At 41.4% G+C, this 20,778-nt stretch overlaps 1 protein-coding gene across 4 annotated transcripts in view; it reads left to right on the top strand.

The window, feature by feature from the left end:
* NALCN (sodium leak channel, non-selective) overlaps nt 1-20,778 on the top strand; it is an 871,910-nt gene that overhangs the window by 703,766 nt on the left and 147,366 nt on the right. For all 4 annotated transcript variants that reach the window (XM_073569511.1, XM_073569510.1, XM_073569508.1 and 1 more), the window contains 3 exons: nt 4,577-4,650; nt 13,316-13,417; nt 13,858-13,927. In XM_073569511.1, the coding sequence (XP_073425612.1) occupies nt 4,577-4,650; nt 13,316-13,417; nt 13,858-13,927 (246 nt within the window). The remainder of the gene's footprint in view (nt 1-4,576; nt 4,651-13,315; nt 13,418-13,857; nt 13,928-20,778) is intronic.

The following is a 20,778-nucleotide window of genomic DNA, read 5'->3' as shown; positions in this document are numbered from 1 at the left end:
ACACTCATTATTAATTGAACTATGGCGGTAAGGTGAGTATAGATTGGTTTATTTTATTTTTATTACAGGAGATCGATGGCTTCGGGGAATTGGGTGTGTGCGGTCAGTATGTACTCTATGTTATGTGTTGTATGTTATATGTTGTATGTTCTGTATGTTATATGTTCTGTATATTCTATGTTCTGTATGTTATATGTTGTATGTTCTGTATGTTATATGTTCTGTATGTTATATGTTCTGTTAGGGCTAGCGGAATGCACCAAATAATAAAATAATAGTAAGGTGCATTTGCAGCCCGTGGTCTACCGTGCAGGGGTGGTAAACTGCTGCTTAGTAATGGCGGAAGTATAAAGCGGTCTACAAAAGGGCACACGTGGGTTAACGTCACCCAGTGTGAACAGGAGCGAACTCTTAACTCACAGTGCCACAGTGCCACAGAACATAAATGCCGGTGCCTGTTTAGCTCACAGAGCCCGGCCACGGAGCGCACAGAAAGCGGTCACAGAACTCTGCCCCAAGGACACGGGGTCAGAGTCCCTCTAGACCTTCTGAGCGCGCGGCGTCACATCTGTGGACGCCACTATAGACACTGACTATGGAGTGTCGAGCATGTGCACCGTGGACACTGATGCCTGTCTCAGACTCTGTCCTACCTACACCTAAGCCTGGGCGCTTAACAGGTTAGGCTGCACAACACATGCGTACCAAGGGTAGGGGTTTCTTAATGAGTCATTCACCAGAGACATTCATACATGTATATGACACTCACTCCTCATAGTCTGATAATGCAGTCTATACTAGCGCATGGCCGAGCGGCCATGCGAACCTTTTATAGTCGCGTCCTTCCGCGAACTTCTTGACCTTTCTGATGGTCCAATCCGAGCTGGAGAAGGACCTGAGCATGTGACCTCCGATCTCCAATGAGAGATCGTCCCACGGGCATGCTCATTGGACTGAAAGGAGGACTTAGTCCCTGGAGTAGCTCGCTGCTGACCAGCATGCATTGCTATAGCTGGGCCATAGGTGGCAGCAGCAACCAAACCCACAGAGCTGGTTTGAGCAGAGCGCCGGGATCGACGAGTCTGCTGAGCAGGTTCCTCTGCGGCCGAAGAGGAATGGGAGACTGCCGGATGCAAGGCTCGAGATTGTGCAGCGACAGGAACCCGACGCCTAACATGTTCTGTATGTTATACTTGTTATAAGTTTAATGTTTTTTTTACCTGCAACACATTAACCGGATGATGAGACTACTACTGTCCCATCATTGGCTAATGTGTCACTCACTGTCAGGGTAGCAGGCATCGCCCGATGGAACTTGTCCCATCGGATGATGCCTGCATACAGACACACACACAGCCCCGCACAGACCAGCAGACAGCCCACACAGCCAGCAGAGTCACTCCTCGCAGACAGCCTGCCCGCAGACAGCCCCCCGGCACACAGACTCCCTTCCCCGCCCGCAGACAGCACGCACAGCCCTGTCTCTCTGGATGGGAGAGGAGACAGACACTGCAGAGCAACGGGGCTGCCTGTGACGTGCGGTGCCTCACCACCCACAAACTGCTAACACTCTTGATAATTGACAGCAGTGTGCAGAGGCTGGGGCACGCCTGCTGATGATGTCACGTCAATTTCCAGAGTCAGGAAATTGACATGACATCAGTGGATATGATAAACCAGGGGAAGAGTCCTGAGGAGAGAATTTGCATATTCCCATTGCCCTCTGGGATAAGTGAAGAGTCTCCGTGAGCTCAAATAACACTGGATTTTGGCCGTTGCAACTGAAAGGAGGACATCGGTAAATCGCGTGCTGAATTTTGGCACATTTTTACCCATTTGATATCTCTTTAACAATAAGAACATGGAAGAGGCTAGGATCCAATTGGTGAGCTGCATTTCTTGCGACATCTTCACAGACTTACCAGTGGAAAAGCCAAACTTCACATTACATAAATGCAAGCTTGTGTCCCTATTGGAGGACAAGTTGCAAAATCTAGAAGAGAGGTTAGCTACATTGAAAATCATTAAGGAAGGTGAAGAATTCTTAGACAGAGCAGAATTATCTCTTCATATTACATAAAGAGAAGAAATTTGAAGTGCACCTGAAGAAACAGAGGAATGGAAGCATGTGACCCAGAGAAGCAGGAGGATCAAGAGGCAGTCAACACCCATACTGCTCAGGAACCAGTACCAGGCTCTCATGCAGGAGAACGATGAAGAAATACATCAAGATAAGACTTTGCCCACAAACAACATCCTTGATCGCACTCAGAGTCCTCCTGGATGGAGAAAGAAAAATGTTGTGAAGAAGAAACAGAGAGTTGTGGTTATGGGGGATGCCCTGTTGAGAGGAAAAGAGGTCGCTATCTGCAGACCGAATATAACCTCAAGAGAAATGTGCTGTCTTGCAGGTGCAAAAATTAAAAATGTCTGACAGGATATCAGGACTCTTCAGACCTACAGACGACCACCCATTCCTACTAATACATGTGGGGACAAATGACACCGCTAGAAACGACCTGGAAACCAATCTGTAGTGACTTTGCAAACTTAGGTAAGAATGTGAAGGATCTGGAAGCGCAGGTGGTCTACTCTTCCATTCTTCCAGTGGATGGCCATGGAACAAGGAGGTGGAATGTTTCTGCAGGTGAACAACTGACTACGTCGATGGTGCCGTCAGCAAGTATTTGGATTTCTGGATCTCGGAGTGAATTACCTATACAATGGACTACTTGGTAGAGATGGGGTGCACCTTATGAAGACTGGAAAACATGTATTTGGAAGTTGCCTTGCTACACCCGTCAGGAGAGCTTTAAACTAGAACAATGTGGGAAGGGAAGCAAAAGGCCGGAAAAAGCCATACACTTGACAAATACTATTGAGAACTCTGCTATTAAAAGTGGAAGGGAAGAACAAAGACAAACAAATCTAAATAATAACAGCCAATAATAATAATAGAAACCAATCACAAACTATATGTTTCTATACGAATGCACAAAGCATGGGCAACAAACGGAGAATTGGAACTACTAACGCAGGAAAATAAATATGATGTCAGTGGAATCACTGAAACTTGATGAGATGATACACATTATTGGAATACAAGACTAGAAGGATACAACTTATTTGCAAGTAACAGACTTGATAAACGAGGAGGAGGTGTCGCATTGTATTTTAGAAAAGTGTATATCTGCACAGAGATTGAAGCTTCAGAGACTGGGAGTTCTGTGGAAACTGTTTGGGTAAGAATACAAGGACAGAACAATGGAAAAGACACCATTGTAGGCATTTACTACAGGCCACCTGTGCAAGCTGAAGATATGGTATGCATCTAATGGCCAAGTTCTCAAAAAATATGACATAGTTGTCATGGGAGATTTCAACTATCCAGACATTTGTTGTGAATCTCTCTCAGGCAAAACTAATAGGTCAAGCAAATTCTTATCCTCTCTTGCTGACAACTTTATCTTCCACACATCTCCTGTCTTCACAGCATAGACAATTGCCTTCAGATGACCCCAAAGATAAAAGTCTAAGGGGGTAAGATTGGGAGACTTTGGTGGCCATTTAACTGGCCCACGATGAGCAATCCACTTTCCAGGAAACTGTTCATGTAGGAATGCTCGGACCTGACACCCATAATTGATGTTATGGTGTGGTATATGGGGTACCAAAATAGAGGGGCAATTCTTCATTAATGGAAACCTCAATGCCACTGGATATCTGAAATTGCTACATGATGATGTGTTGCCCTCTTTATGCACTGAAGATAGCACATTCCCTGAGTTTTTCCAGCAAGATGGTGCACCACCACCACGTTATGGGTGTCAGGTCTGAGCATTCCTACAAGGAATCTGACCCCCTTAGACTAGCATTTCTTCTGTTATCAGTGTGTCAATAGTGGGATAAGAGGGTTGCATTGACAATCCAACACAATGGGCAGCACTTTGAACACATTTTATAAGTGGTCATAAACTTGTAAATAACTCATGAAAAAATAAAGCTACGTTAAAACCAAGCACACCATTGTTTTTCTTGTTTAATTCTCAATAAGTTTGATGTGTCTTATGACCCTCTTCCCATTGAAAAAAATAAAGTTGGATGAAAAATGGCTGACTTCAAAATGGCCACCATGGTCACCACCCATCTTGAAAAGTTCCCCCCTCCCATATAGTAATGTGCCACAAACAGGAAGTTGATGTCACCAACCATTCCCATTTTATTTAGGTGTATCCATATAAATGGCCCACCCTGTATATACAAAAAGGAAATGTTTCATCTTTAACTTTAGCCCTTTTAGACATCATTTCATTTTCAACATACTTAATTGTTCACAATAACAGTAATTTTGACCAGTAGTGCCCAAGCTTTTACATGCCACTGTATCCTGTATTTTCAAACTTTTTATTTGGTACATACTCAAATCAGTTTTCATTCATTTTAGTCTAAGAAATGCAAAATACAATACGTTTTCACAGTAAATAAGAATTAATTTCTCATTTTCATATTTCTGAATGGATGAAAATTGATTTTTTTGGTTATTTGTACACTCATTTGTTTTGTTTTGTTTTTGCAGTTACGCAAGTCTGTTTTTAGCATCAGAGCAAGAAATCTCCTGGAAAAAGAAACGGCAGTAAATAAAATCCTGAGGTAAAAATGACTGAAACCTGCATGAAAGGTTGTAATGTTTTCCTAGCTTATTTCTTTGTTATCTAAGTATTACACATCATAAAGATACTTGCAACAGTCATTTCCTTTATGGCTGTGTATCCTAAATTAGAGCTATATAAAGTGTCTTGAGATATTTCTGTACAGTATAATGAAGCGATGGCTACTGTGATATAAGTCCATTTGGTGACATTTACTGGAAGCCCTAAATTTGGGGCTCAGAACCAGCGTCTTTGATGATAGTGAGAAAGTTAATCTTTAAATGTGGCTTCTGCTTAGCTCAGATGTGGCTGGCTGCCTCAGGGCAATGGTAAGCAGCTGTGATAGACCCTTCTCAGGGGGTGATCCTGGAGCTCTGATAGCATTAAACAGACTCACTGATAAGTGGATTTTGATCATTAAGAAGGTTCTGAAATTCTAGCTGCATTTCTATAAATGTCATAATTTTTTTTATATCTAAGTATAGGGGGTGCTTTTAAAAGTATGTGTTTCCCAAGTAGCTTTTCTAGTAGGGTAGTATTGCTCTAAGGCCAGATTTCCATATCCCCAGGCTATCAGTATCAGGTATTGTTTGTGCCTAAAAATGGCATCAGTTGTCATCTGGCTTTTTCACCAATTCTACAGCAAAAATGGTCAGTCAACTAGAAAAACCCAATATGTAGCATGTTTCTGATCCGCTTTGTTGAAGAGCCCAAAGTAAAAACTGATGCACCAGTTGATTATGAACAGTCCCATAGCAAACTATGGGATTAGTTGATGCATCAGATTCCATATGGAGTTTCACTGCCTTGAAAAAAAACCTAAAGGTCACATGCACATGTTGAGTATATGGTGAGTTTTTTACCTCAGTATTTGTAGGCCAAAGCCAAGAGTGGAACAGTCAGAGGAAAAGTATAATAGAAATACGTCACCACTTCTGCTTTTTTTTACCCACTTCTCGTTTTGACTTACAAATATTGCGGTAAAAAAGCTCACCAAATACTCAACGTGTGCACATGGCCTTGCCAAAGTAATATTGTTGGTATGTAATTATATTTCTTTAGGCAACGTTCCCACAATGAGTTTTTTGGCGAGCTTTTTATGCTACATATTTTCAAAAAGTAACCTATTTTACCTAATGGGTGCAGAAATGGTTCAGAAATGCTGCAACATCAAAATCTCACCAAAAGCTCATCGTGGGAACGTAGCCATATGGTTATATAGGAGCTATTTGACTGAGACCTCATGCACACGTTGAGAATTTGGTGAGTTTTTTAGTATAATAGAAACACATGCACCAATTCTATATTTTTTACCCTCTCCTGGTTTCGGCTTACAAATACTGATCAAATACTGAATATGTGCATGTGGCCTTACACAGTTTACAGTTTATCCCCTTAAGGACGAGGTCTCATTTAGCTATAAAGGGGTTGTCCAGTTAAAACAAGCTATCACCTATCAGTGAGTCCCACTGCTGGTATTCACACTGATCAGCAGATTGGAATTTTTTTATCCCTGACAAAGAACCTTTACATCCATTACAAAATGGCGGAGCAGGTCGAACCCCTGACTGGTACCCCGTTCATACTCTATGAAGTTTCCACAATAGGCGGAATGCAGTGCTCTGCAGCACCACAGGGATTAACTGGAGCAGCGTTCAAGCATGTGCACTAATACTCCATTCTAAGGCCGGGATCACAAATGCGAAAAACTTGGATGAGTCTCGCATCTTAATACCCGGAACTGCTGCCGGCACTCGGTAGCGGAGCGTGCGGCTGCATAGAATTACATGGAGCTGCACGCTCCGATCTGAGTGCCGGCGGCAGTGCTGGGGTATTAATATGTGAGACTCATCCGAGTTTCTCGCATGTGTGATCCTGGCCTAACACAGATAAAAGTTCCCGTTCTCCCAATCGCTACAGTTGGACGTCAACAAACTACAAGCTATCACCTATCCAGTGGATAACCCTTTTAACACCTTTACCTCCCCAAGGCTGTTTTCACCTTCATGACTGGGCCAAATTTTACAAATCTGACCAGTGTCACTTTATGAGGTAATAACTCTGGAATGCTTCAACGGATTCCACTGATTCTGAGACTTTTTTCCGTGACATATTACGCTTCATAATAGTGGTAACATTTCTTCAATATGACTTACGTTTATTCATGTAAAAAAATGGAAATGTGGCAAAGATTTTGCAATTTTCAAACTTAATTTTAATGTCTCTTAAATCAGAGACTTATGTCACACAAAATAGTTAATAAATAGCATTGCCTAGATGTGTACTTTACATCAGCACAATTTTTGAAACAATTTTTTTTTTGTAAGGAAGCTTTAAGCGTTAAAAGTTGACCAGCGATTTCTCATTTTTTTCAACAAAAATTACAAAACCATTTTTTTAGGGACCACTTTACATTTGGAGTGACTTTGAGGGGTCATGTGAGAGCTTGTTTTTTGTGGAACAAGTTGTACTTTTGAACGACACCATTGCTTTTAACATATCGTATACTGGAAAATGGGAAAAAAAATTCCAAGTGTGGTGAAATTGCATAAAAAAATGCAATTCCACAGTTTTTTTAGTTTTTTTTAACCATATTGACTTAATGCTAAAAATGACCTGCCATTATGATTCTTCAGGTCATTACGAGTTCATAGCTACCAAACATGTCTAGGTTCTTTTTTATTTAAGTGGTAAAAAAAATCCAAACTTTGGTAAAAAAAATAATGGTGCCATTTACTGAGACCTGTAGCGTCTCTATTTTTCATGATTTGGGGCTGGGTGAGGGCTTATTTTTTGCGCGCTGGTAAGCTCACTTGCTATGAGCACCAACCACCAAAGAAAATGGACTCCAAAATTGTTGTGCAATTTCACCTGAGTATGCCAATACCCCATATGTGGTAAAAAATTACTGTTTGGGCGCACGGCAGGGCTCAGAAAGGAAGGAGTGATGTTTTGGAACACAGATTCTAACCCCTTCATAGCCAGAGGTATTTTCAGTGCTTTTTTGTTTGCGTTTCATTTCGAATATTCACGAATATTGATTTCTCTTAAGTATCAGCACACGTGACCACCAGCAGCAGCAGGAAGGCTTCGGCTGACACTGTGCTCGCTAGAGAGCAATGAATTCTTTCTGCGCATACAGTCCCGGCATGCAGAGCATTGTGCATTCCAGCAGCTGCCCTTCGGCTTACAAGCATTAAGCAGCTGCTGGCATCGGAGCAGGATGCTGCGAGGAAGCGCAGGGAAGGTAAGTGTAACGGTTTGTTTTTTTAATATTTTATGATTGGGCCATGCATACCAGGATGGGGGTGGGGCCAATCATACCAGTATAAGGAAAGGATGGGACCAATCATACCAAGACCAGGCTGGGGGCCAATCATACCAGGATGCCATTGAAGAGAAATCAGAATCATAGAATCGTAGAGTTGGAAGGGACCTCCTGGGCCATCTGGTCCAACCCCCTGCTCAAAGCAGGATTCGCTAAATCATCCCAGTCAGATGTCTGTCCAGCCTCTGTTTGAAGACTTCCATTGAAGGAGAACTCACCACTTCTCGTGGCAGCCTGTTCCACTCATTGATCACTCTAACTGTCAAAAAGTTTTTTCTAATATCTAATCTGTGCCTCCTCCCATTCAGTTTCATCCCATTGCTTCTAGTCTTTCCTCGTGCAAATGAGAATAATGTTGATCCTTCTAAAATGTGACAGCCCTTTAGATATTTGTAGACAGCTATTAAGTCTCCTCTCAGTCTTCTCTTTTGCAAACTAAACATTCCCAAATCCTGCAACCTTTCCTCATAAGACAGGGTTTGCAGACCGGTCACCATTCTGGTCGCTCTTTTCTGAACTTGCTCCAGTTTGTTGATGTCTTTTTTAAAATGTGGTGCCCAAAACTGGACACAATATTCCAGATGAGGTCTGACCAAAGAGGAGTAGAGGGAAATAATGACTTCACGTGATCTAGACTGTATGCTTCTGTTAATACATCCTAGAATTGCATTTGCCTTTTTTGCTGCTGCATCACACTGTTGACTCATATTCAGTCTGTGATCTATTAGTATACCCAAGTCTTTTTCACATGTGCTGTCACTTAGCCCTATTCCTCCCATTCTATATATGCTTTTTTCATTTTTATTGCCCAGATGTAGTACTTTGCATTTCTCCGTTAAAAACCATTCTGTTAGTTGCTGCCCACTTCTCCAGTTTATTTAAATCTTTTTGAATCCTCTCTCTCTTCTCTTGTATTAGCTATCCCTCCTAGCTTTGTGTCATCAGCAAATTTAATCAGTTTACCCTCAATTCCTTCATCTAAATCGTTGATAAAGATGTTGAACAATACAGGGCCCAGGACAGTGCCCTGTGGTACCCCACTTGAGACATTCTTCCAACTGGATGTGCAGCCATTTACGACCACTCTTTGGGTCCGATCACTAAGCCAGTTATGAATCCACCTAACAGTTGCCTTGTCCATTCCATACTTAGTCATTTTTTCAATAAGGATTGTATGAGAGACTTTGTCAAATGCTTTGCTGAAGTCAAGATATACTATATCTACAGCATTTCCTTGATCCACCCAATCAGTGATACCATCATAGAAGGAAATTAAGTTAGTCTGACATGACTTATTAGTTACAAACCCATGCTGACTCTGTTTAATCACTTCATTCTTATCCAGGTATTGACATACATGTTGTTTAATAATTTGTTCAAAGATCTTTCCTGGTATAGAAGTCAGACTCACCGGCCTATAGTTGCCTGGGTCCACCTTCTTCCCCTTTTTGAAGATAGGAACAACATTTGCTCTTCTCCAGTCTTCTGGCACTTCTCCTGTTCTCCAAGAATTTTCTAAGATTATGGAGAGGGGTTCAAAAATTTCTTCTGCTATCTCCTTCAGTACTCTTGGGTGTAATTCATCTGGACCTGGAGACTTGAATTCATTTAGGCTAGCTAAGTGTTTCCTCACTATCTTTCTGTTTATAGATATCCTGGATTCTTCTATTCCCTTAATAGGACAGTGAATAACAGTTGATGTTACATTTCCTTTCTGAGAGAAAACAGATACAAAATAGGAATTTAAAAGTTCAGCCTTCTCAACATCCTGTCTTACCATTTCATCATTTTCATCCTGTAAAAATCCTATAGCATCTTTGACTTTTCTTTTACTTTTGACATATCCCCAAAATCCTTTAATATTGCTTTTGACATCTCTTGCAAGCCTCAATTCATTTTCAGCTTTAGATAATCTGATTTGTGCCCTGCAGGTTCTGCAGACAGCACTAAAGAAGAATATAATGCATTCAAGTGGGCATGGAATTCCGTGAATATTCATTTCCCTTTAGCAGCGGGCACAGGAGTTTGCCGCAGCAGCCGGCTCTAGCCTCTGTGACCCGCTGCTCCACTGAAACCGCTCCCCCACCTCCCCACCATAGCCAGAACCGGTACATCCGGACTATAAGACGCACCCCCGTTTTACTCCACATTTTTAGAGGAAAAAAGTGCGACTTATAGTCCGAAAAATAGGTATTTCAAAAGCTCTAATGTGCTGTATGAGCTATTCTCTCATTAATCCATCATCAATTAAGCAGGTAAAAGGTCTGGAGCTAATTATAGGTCTGGCATTTGCATTTGGAAACTGTTGCTGTGAACCCTCAACATATAATCAAATGAGCTCTCATTGGAAGAGAAAAAGACCATCATTAGGCTGAAAAAAGAATAAATAAATAAAGAGAGATAGCAGAAATATTAGGAGTGGAAAAATCAACAGTATGGTACATTCTGCTAAAAAATGCGCTGGTGAGCTTGGGAACTCAAATAGGTCTGAATGTCCAAAGGAAAACAGTGGTGGATGATTGCTGAATCCTTTCCATGGTGAAGAAAATCCCCTTCACAAAATCCACCCAAGTATAGAACACTCTGCAAAAAGTATGTGTTTCATTATCTAAGTCTACCATAAAGAGAAGACTGCATGAGCTCAAATACAGAGGAGTGACCACAAGGTGCCAGCCATTAATCAGCCTTAAAAAATAGGGCAGATGAGCCTTCTGTAAAAACATTCTTTGGACAGATAAAACTAAGCTGAACCTGTATCAGACTGATGGGAAGAAGAAAGTATTGAGAAGGCTTTGAACGGCTCATGATCCAAAGCACACCACATCCTCTGTAAAACATAGTGAAGGCAGTGTGATGGCATGGGCATGCATGGCTACTAATGGCACTGGGTCACTAGTGTTTTTTTTGATGATGTGACTTAACACAGAAGTAGCCAGATGAGTTCTGAAGTGTACAGGGCTATACTATCTGCTCAGATTCAGTCAAATGCAGCAATGCTGGTGTTTCCTGCTGGTGATATTCTCATTTGGATGTAAAGCAATGCTGCTGTTGTTTATGCCAGTCACTGACAGACCAGTTAGGTTTTATCTCTGCTAACTATGCTTTTCACCGTGCACCTGTCTTCTGTTTATTGTTTAGGAAGTAGGCGGCATACTCTCTAGCAGTATGTACCTTATCTTTTCATTTTCTATTTCGTGATTTGTTTTAACTCACTCTGGCCTCTCTTTTTATCTCAACATTCCTTTCCTTCTGTAGGTAAATTGCACTCTGCTCTTCTTTCCAGTTCCTTTGAAGGAACATGAAGCACTCAACAGTTTTTCAGGCAGTATAGGTTTGAGCTGCCATCATTTAGTCTGTTGTTAGGGCTATTCCAGCCCACGTAGGAACCACTTGTGACTGGGAGATCAGAATCTGTAGTCTGAACAGGAATTGGCTGGGTCAGCTGCAGTTATTTTAGTGTTTTTCCTATTTTCCTGTGTGAGTTGTTACACAATCATAACAATGGGAAGAAACATAAAAGTAGTGTTTCAATCCATTCATTCTCATGATCAGTCCTGATCACCAAGGTTGTACTACCATGGATCACTGAGATTCTAAAGAATCTGCCTCAAGAGGTTATTTTAAATGTAAGGGGGCATTATCAGTGTGAAATATGTAATGACTGACAGTCTTCTCTCCTGATCTACATGTCTCACACTGTTAACGGCCCCTTTTATTTAAAACAAGTTCGAAAGGCAGATTCTAAAGGAGATCTACAGTAGTAGATCTTATCGGCTAATTTACATATTGAGACAAACATGAATTCCTTTGAAATAAGATGTCGGATTGCAAATATCAAGGTATCATTTTATTCAACTTTCTATGATCTGCTTGCCCGTATAGATGGCGTAGGAGGGTTGATTCCACTGACAGATATCCTTTAACTAATGAGAAACAGTCGTCTATTATATCTGTTTTAAAATTGATATAGGAGTTGTCTCATGAAAACAAGCTCTTTCCTAAAGACACTTCTGAAATCTTCATTTGGTGAAATATTTTCATTCCACACTATGAATTATTATTTTCCAGCCATTCAAATAAATGGCTGCCCATGTAATAAATACTACAGATGGATGAGATTGCCAGAGCAGTAGCATTACTAAATCATTGAGAAAGGGTTTCCCCCATTTTACTTAATAGGGATTATGGATTACCTTTTAATTTTAAATTATTTAACATACAGTAATTGTTAGGAACGGCGGAACGCACTAAATAAAAATAATAAAGTACGTTCGCCGCTCGGGGTCCACCGTGCAGTGGATGATATGACTGCTGCTAAGTGGTGGCAGGCAAGCAATATGGCGGAAATGCGAATGTGGGTTAAACGTCACCCAGGTGCACAGAGCAATCTCTGTTAAGTCACAGAGGTGCCAACAAAAACAAATACAATAAGGCTGAGCCTGTTGGAGTCACAGTACTCAGAGTAAATGCACACATGGTATCTGGTCACAGGAGCAGAGCCAAAGACAGCGGAACTACGTCCGTCTAGACCTACCGTGCGTGCAACGTTGCAACTGTGGACACCAAGGAGGGCTGCAACTTCAGCGCGGCGTAAGACACTGTCGCTAGATGACAAATCTAGTATGCAAGCGCAATGTCGGACGCTAGCAACTGTGGATGATGTAGTAGTGGTGCGCTGGCGCTGACTCTGAACTTAGTCCCTGTCCACATACGTAATATCAGAGGGAAGGGGTTTCAAATGAGTCATTCACCAGAATCATACATTCATCATCATTCACACAGTAGCAACTAGAGACTATACTAGCGCATGGCAGAACGGCCATGCATGCTTTTTATAGCAGCCGGGACCTTCCGGAAGCTTCCAGATCTCCGAGATGGACCAATGAGATCTGGAGCAGGACCTGAGCACATGACTCCCGATCTCCAATGGGAAATCGTCTCATGAGCATGCTCAGTAGGAGGACAGAGGGACTTAGCCCCTGGAGAGATTTGCTGCAAGGCAATCTCTTCTGCGGTAGATAAACAGCAAGAGACCGCAGAATGTAATGGTCTGGATTCCTGCAGAGCAGACGCAGAAACCTGACGCCTAACAAGTAATAATATAGGTACAAATAATTTATACTGATGTTATGCCACATACTGTATATGCTTCAAAACCTGTATTTGAAAAGGAAAAGAAAACTATCCGGCCTCTTTTTTAGTGCTGAACATTTTTGTGACCCATATGACATAAAATATATGTTTCCATTTGTAATATCTTCTAGCAGACTACTGAGCCTCTGTATCTTTTCATGTTTTACAGTCTAATTTATTTTCCTTTGCAAATCATTTCTTTCAGAGCATGCACAAGGCAGCGCATGCTGAGTGGCTCCTTTGAAGGGCAGCCTGCCAAGGAAAGATCAATCCTTAGTGTGCAACATCATATACGGCAAGAAAGAAGGTAACTTTAGGAAGAAAGTATCACATTTCCTGTGTTGTTTTTTTCACCCTTCACTTTCTACCTAAAGAAAGTAGCACATTTTCTGCTTCTTTTTCTTACATTGCAACATTACCTAATATAACTACTACATTACCTCCCATTAAATACACTGTCGTAAGACTTGTCATTATAAATGTCACTCTTTTCACATGCAATAGGACTATCAATTTAAAGATCAAAGAAAAGATTGTTTTCTTTGTTCGAGCAGATTATACATCATTTTACAAGGACGTAAGCCTCTAACCCCCAGCCTTTATAAGTGACTTTCTATTGAAATGCCTCACTTAGCCATGAGCCCCATTCTTTATTTTTTTCAGACATTGTCCATGCCTGCAAGTCAAGGCTTGATCAAACTTGTTTCCCTTTAGTATTATTCAATGCAATTTTGTTGATTGTTGCAGGTCACTAAGACATGGCTCAAACAGTCAAAGAATCAGCAGGGGGAAATCTTTGGAAACACTAACACAAGACGTGAGTTTCATCATTGCCGCTTTGTTGATAGGAAGCATTGTAGTATAGTCTAATAGCATCTGTTCATGTGTTGTTTTGTTTTCTGTGAGTCACTGTGCATGTTATTTGTTGTTGACTAGTACCATTACTAGAAGAAATGGAAAGCCCAATGTGGATTATCCACCTTGCACCCATTTTCCGGTGTCAGCCTCACATGCTCATGTATACATTGCTCAGATCCACATGTACCATTTCTGTCAAGTCTTTTGTAGTTACTTGTTGATAATGGGACACATACAGTCTGGGCCGATAGTGTTGACACCCTTTAAATTGTTTTAGAAGATGAAGTATTTCTCCCAGAAAATTATTGCAATTACACAAGTTTATTTCCTTTGTGTGTACTGGAACAACACAAAAAAGAGAGGGAAAAAAGGCAAATTGGACATAATTTCACACAAAACCCCCAAAATGGGCCAGACAAAATTGTCGGCACCCTCAACTTTATATTTGGTTGCACACCCTTTGGAAGAAAAAACTGCAGTCAATCACTTCATATAACCATCAATCAGCTTCTTACATCTCTCAATTGGAATTTTGGACCATTAATCTTTTGCAAATTGCTCCAGGCCTTTCATATTTCAAAGGTGCCTTCTCCCTTCAGCAATTTTAACCCCTTAACGACCAGGGGTATTTCCCTTTTTGCTTTTCCTTTTTTTGCTCCCCTTCTTCCCAGAGCCATAACGTTTTTATTTTTCTGTCAATATGGCCATGTGAGGGCTTGATTTTTGCCTCTGCCCACTAACTCTGATCCCGTGACTTCCCTTTCCTGCCGCCCAGCTTGCCTTAGTGTTCGTTCCCTGTGCTTGGACCTCTTGGTATGTGACTCGGCTTGTCTTCTGACCTGTTTGACTGTCTCACGTCTCTCTTATCTCTGCTTCCATCTGGTTCTGACTTCTAGCTTGTATTTGACTACGTGTATTGCTGTGACCTCTGGTACTTCGTTACCTCTCGATTTCTGAGTCGGCTCGTCTGACGTCTCTTTCACCACCAGGTGGCGCCTGTGCTTCTGCTCAGTGGTGCTGCGCTGTGTGTGCAATCTCTCTTCCCTCACCAGCACCTCCTGGTGGAGGTTGCGCTGCACTGCACTGCAGCATCATTACAATACCCTTGTAAAAATAAAAAAAATTGTTTCCAAAGTAAATTTTTTGTGAAAAAAGTAAAATGTTAATTTTTTTCCTTCCACATTGCTTAAGTTCTCGTGAAGCACATGAAGGGTTAATAAACTTCTTGAATCTGGTTTTGAGCACCTTGAGGGGTGCAATTTTTAGAATGGTGTCACATTTGTGTATTTTCTGTTAAATTGACCTCCCAAACTCACTTCAAATGGGAGGTGGTCCCTAAAAATTATGGTTATGTAAATTTTGTTGGAAAAATGAGAAATCACTGGTCAACTTTTAACTCTTATAACATCCTAACAAAAAAATTATGTTTCCAAAATTGTGCTGATGTAAAGTTGACATGTGGAAAATGTTATTCATTAACTATTTTGTGTGACACAACTCTCTGATTTATGGATGCGAAAATTAAAATTTTGAAAATTGCAAAATTTTCACAATTTTTGCCAAATTTACATTTTTTCATAAATAAGTGTAAGTTATATCGAAGAAATTTTACCACTGGCATGAAGTACAATATGTCACAAAAAAACATTTACAGAATCAGCGGAATCCGTTGAAGCGGTCCAGAGTTATCTATATATATAATTACCTTAAATTGTCTGTCATCCACTTCCATCTGGATGTCCCCGAATCCCACAATCCACCGCGCCGACCGGAAGTACGCCGACCGCCATGTTGAAATACCCCAGTGATGGGTGTTCCAATATGGCCAGACTCATAGCACCCCAACCAAAAAATCGCATGTTGCTTTTTCCATCTCATCAGATCGTGATTCATCTGATTCCAATTGCAGTACTTCTGATTTTTCCTTTGGTAGCAGTGCCAATAGAAATAAAAAGAATTTTTTGGGACATTCAAAAAACGTAGGAGGCGTGCCGGTAGGAAACACCGAAGAAGCGCAAGGAGCAATCACCAGGCACAGGAAGAAAAAAATGAAGAATTAAATGTGTTGAATTTATCTTCACGGACTCTTACACAATCTGGACATTCTGGCTTAGGGATTGAATTATGCACCTGATCAAAATGTTGACCAATTTTTGACAATTTTAGATTTCAATAAATTTATCAGAAATCTGACAATTAAGAAACATTTTTTTGCTGAGACTGATAATGAAGAAATAAAAGAACGTGAAATTTCACAGGAAACAAATATTTATCAGAAACTAGATTATAGAGAATTATCTATTCTAAATTTACAGTCTTTAGAATCTGAAAATGGTGTAGGTGATACAGACAAAGTTAATCAGTCTCAACACTTAAATGTTAAAAATCCTTATTTTTATCCGATACAAAGTAGAGGGGAGTGTATGGATAGATTTCAGGAAGTTCTAGAAAGAGAACTAAAGCAACTGAAAAATGACATTTCTACTGATACTCGTGTCAAAAAAAACTTCAAAAAACAAAAAGCTGCATTGACAGACCTGAAAAACATGACAGATAAAGTAATTAAACACAGTGATAAGGGAGGTATGGTGGTAGTCCTTGACGCTGAAGATTATAAAAATCAAATGTTAAAACTTTTATCTGACAATGAGGTTTAGGAAAAATTAATCTCTAATCCAACAAAAACCTATAACAAAATAGCTGAAGATATAGTCATGGAAGTTTTAATATGGGCATATTAAACAAAAAACAAGCTGAATATCTTATAGTTCCAAATCCGATTATGCCAATCATATATGGCTGGCCCAAAATTCATAAAATTGCAGATATTCCTCCTATGAGACCAATTGTATTGGGTATTGGGTCTTCAAATGAGCATCTTTGTGAATGGGCTGATTCTCTTCTTCAGCCAATGGTACGGAGCCCACCAGGCTACCTCAAAGATTCTAGGGATGTTTTAGCCACTTTTTCTGATAAAATATGGCTAGAAAACTTTATATGGCTGAGCTGCGATGTTATATCGCTGTATACATGCATCCCGCATAATTTGGCTATGGAAGCTCTTGAGTATTTTTTACGGAGTTATAATGAATGTTCAGAAGATCTGATCAATTTTTTGTTGCAGGTTGTGTTTTTTCTTCTTAAACATAATTTTTTTGCATTTGATGGTACTATTTATTTACAGAAGTCTGAAGTCCCAATGGGAGCTAAATACTCCCCATCCTTGGCTAATTTGACAATGGCATTTTGGGAAAAACAATTCAATTATTCAGTGAATAACCCTTATGTGCAGTGTATCCACTGGTATGGTAGATACATCGATGATACCCTCATTATTTGGGAGGGTGATGTATCTATCATACCAGCATTTATGGATTACATTAACTCTAATACCTATAATATCAGATTTACTCACAAATACAATAAAACCCAAATATCATTTCTAGATTTAGAACTATGGGGAAATGTAGGACAGGAAATTATGTCTAAGGCTAAGTGCACACGTACCGGAACTCTCGCGGAAATTACCGCGAGAGTTCCGGAATTCCAGTCCGCGGGAAAATCGCATTTTAAATTCCTGCGATTTTCCCGCGGAAAAACTAGCATTTTGCAAGCGTATTTAGCTTGCAAAATGCTAGCGGTTTCCAAGCGATCTGTAGCATCGCTTGGAGAACTGATTGACAGGTTGCTCACACTCGTCAAACATAGTGTTTGACGAGTGTGACCAACTTTTTACTACTGAGGCTGCCTATGCGGCATCAATAGTAAAAGATAGAATGTAAAAAAAAATAAAAAATGGTGTTATTCTTACCTTCCGATGTCCCGCGCAGCCTTCCTGCTTCTCTTCACACTCTCTTTCCCAGTAATCCTTTGCGAAAATGCCCGCGATGACGTCAGTTCTCGCGGGATCACGACGTCTCGCGGTAATTCGCGATGACGTCGCGCGAATGACAGCGAGACTTCGCGATCCCGCGAGATTGGACGCCATTGCGGGCATTTTCGCAAAGGACTACTGGGAACGAGAGCGTGAAGAGAAGCAGGAAGGCTGCGCGGGACATCGGAGGGTGAGAATAACAATATTTTTTATTTTTAAATTCTATTTTTTACAGGGATATGGTACCCAAAGCCCTGAGGACAGTCTCCTCTCCTCCGGACCGTGGGTACCATCCGCAAATGTTCTGCTTACTTTCCGCATGGTGTGCACAGCCACATGCGGGAAGTAAGCGGAACAATGCATTCCTATGGGTGCGGGATCGCCGCGATTCCGCAAATTAATGAGCATGCTGCGTTTTTTCCCGCGAAGCGATTCCGCCGCGGTAAAAACCGCAGCATTAGCACAGCATTGCGGAATCCCATAGGAATGCATGGGATGCTTATTTTTCGCGTTTTCGCGGCAAAATCGCGCAGTTAAAACCGCCGCGGAAACGCAAAAAAAAACGCCACGTGTGAACTCAGCCTAATACTTACTGTAAACCCATTACAGGGAACACCATATTGCATGCCCGAAGTGGACATCCTAGGCATGTAATTAAATCTATTCCCGTCGGTGAACATATGAGGGTAAAAAGAAACTGCACGGAGGAACAGGTGAAAAACAAGGAATTTGATGCGCTGCACAAAAAATTGAACAAACGACGCTATGCAAATTGGATGTTAGAGCTAAAATCAGGGCAGATAATAGGGATAGAAAAGATTTATTGGAACCAAAAACTAATGTGAATCTTAAAAAAAGGAAAGACGTGAATAAAAAACTATTTGTCAGTCTTGAATATAGTCTGCAATTTGACAAAATAAAGAGCAATTTTCTTAAATGCCTACCAATCCTCTATGAGGATGAAACATTGGGAAAAATATTAGATGCTGGTACTAATGTTGTTGCTACACGAGCTCCCACTATTGGTGATATGCTATCCCCTAGTTTCTTTACATCTGTAGCATCTTCGGAAAATTGGCTAAAAACCATTGGTTTTTATAAATGCGGTTCTAATAAATGCAAAATGTGCAGATATGCACAAAAAACAAAAACATTCAATGGCTCAAGTAATATTCAGAGGTATTACATCAAACAATTTATTAATTGTAATACAGAAAATGTGGTCTATAGGATACACTGTAAAATATGCAATTTATCCTATGTTGGCTGCACAACAAGGAAACTAAAAACTTGCATCCTGGAGCATATTAGGGATGTAGAGAATAATAGTAGCAATACACGCAATATATCTATGGTGTCCAAACAATTTCTAAAGCAGCATAATGGGGATTTGGAGGCGATGTCAGTTGCAGGAATTGAATGGGTTAAAAATTCAAAGCGTGGTGGGGATGGAAAAAGACGTCTTCTTACAAGAGAGGCTTTTTGGATATTCTGTCTGAGGTCTAGATATCCAAATGGGTTAAACAAGAGAACAGAGATCATGTATCATTATTGATGGTTATTGCTATATTTTAAATATTTTTATATATGTTAATCAATTTGTTTTTATGTGGTATTATTATGCAAACCTAGAGAATGTGGAGTTTTGTACACAGGACTTTTCTATTAGAGCATGTGATAGAAGGTGATAGCGTCATTGGTCTCTATGGAAATAGGCATTGTAGTAATGCTCATAGGACCTTTGGCTTGCTCATGTGATCTACATTGCAGTTCTCATTGGTTAGCACTAAGTATAAGGTTTGCATTATGTTAGTAATTTGCAGCTGTGATAAAGACCCATGTAGGGTTGAAACGCGTAGCTGGTATCTCAGTGCCTCATAGCACATCCATCTGCTCTTGAGTAAGCCGCTGTACTATTTTAATTTTTTCAATAAAGCAAGAAATTTTATCAGCTGAAACGCCCCTTATGTTTTTGTTCCAATATGGCATCCACTGGTGGTACCAGGACCACCAGCGGGACACCGACGGGACCCCCCCGCCGCCGCCGGACCCCCCGCCGCTGACCCGCCGCTGATAGACCCCCCGCCGCTGCCTGCCCACCCACCTCCGTCACAGCCGCCAGGAAAGACCGCAGCTTGTGGCGTGTGCACAGGCTGCAAGCTGCGGTCTTTCCTGTCAGCTGGATGCCGCCAGGACCCCCCGCCGGACCCACCGCCGCTGCCCTCCCACCCACCTCCGTCACAGCCGCCAGTAAAGACCGCAGCTTGCGGCATGTGCACAGGCCGCAAGCTGCGGTCTTTCCTGCCAGCTGGCTACCACCAGGACCACCCGCCGGACCCACCGCTGCCCTCCCACCCACCTCCATCACAGCCGGCAGGAGCCACAAGCCACGGTCTTTCCTGCCGGCTGGCCGCTGCCAGGACCCCCCCCGCTGGACCTGCCGCCGCTGAACCCCCCCACCGCCGCCTGTACTCACATACACACACACACACATACTCACATACACGTACTCACACACATACACACACACGTATTCACATACACACACACATACTCACATACACACACACGTACTCACTTACATGTATTCACATACACACACGTATTCACATACACACACGTACTCACATACACGCACACACGTACTCACATACACAGACACGTACTCACACACACGTATTCACATACACACACATACACACACGTATTCACATGCACACACACGTATTCACATACACACATACTCACACACACACGCTCACATACACGTATTCACATACACACACACGTACTCACACACACATGTACTCACATACACACACACACGTACACACACACTTCCCTCCCGATGCGATAGCATCAGGCACACCTCTAGTAACTTCATAAAGTGACAGTGATCAGAATTGTAAAAATGGGCTTGGTCATTAAATACCAAA

Source organism: Dendrobates tinctorius, unplaced genomic scaffold (genome assembly GCF_039654945.1).
Source record: "Dendrobates tinctorius isolate UK_male_01 unplaced genomic scaffold, ASM3965494v1 ptg000026l, whole genome shotgun sequence".
Taxonomy (NCBI): Eukaryota; Metazoa; Chordata; class Amphibia; order Anura; family Dendrobatidae; genus Dendrobates; species Dendrobates tinctorius.
The sequence above is the reverse complement of the archived record's forward strand: the minus strand, read 5'-3'. Positions and strand labels throughout refer to the sequence as shown.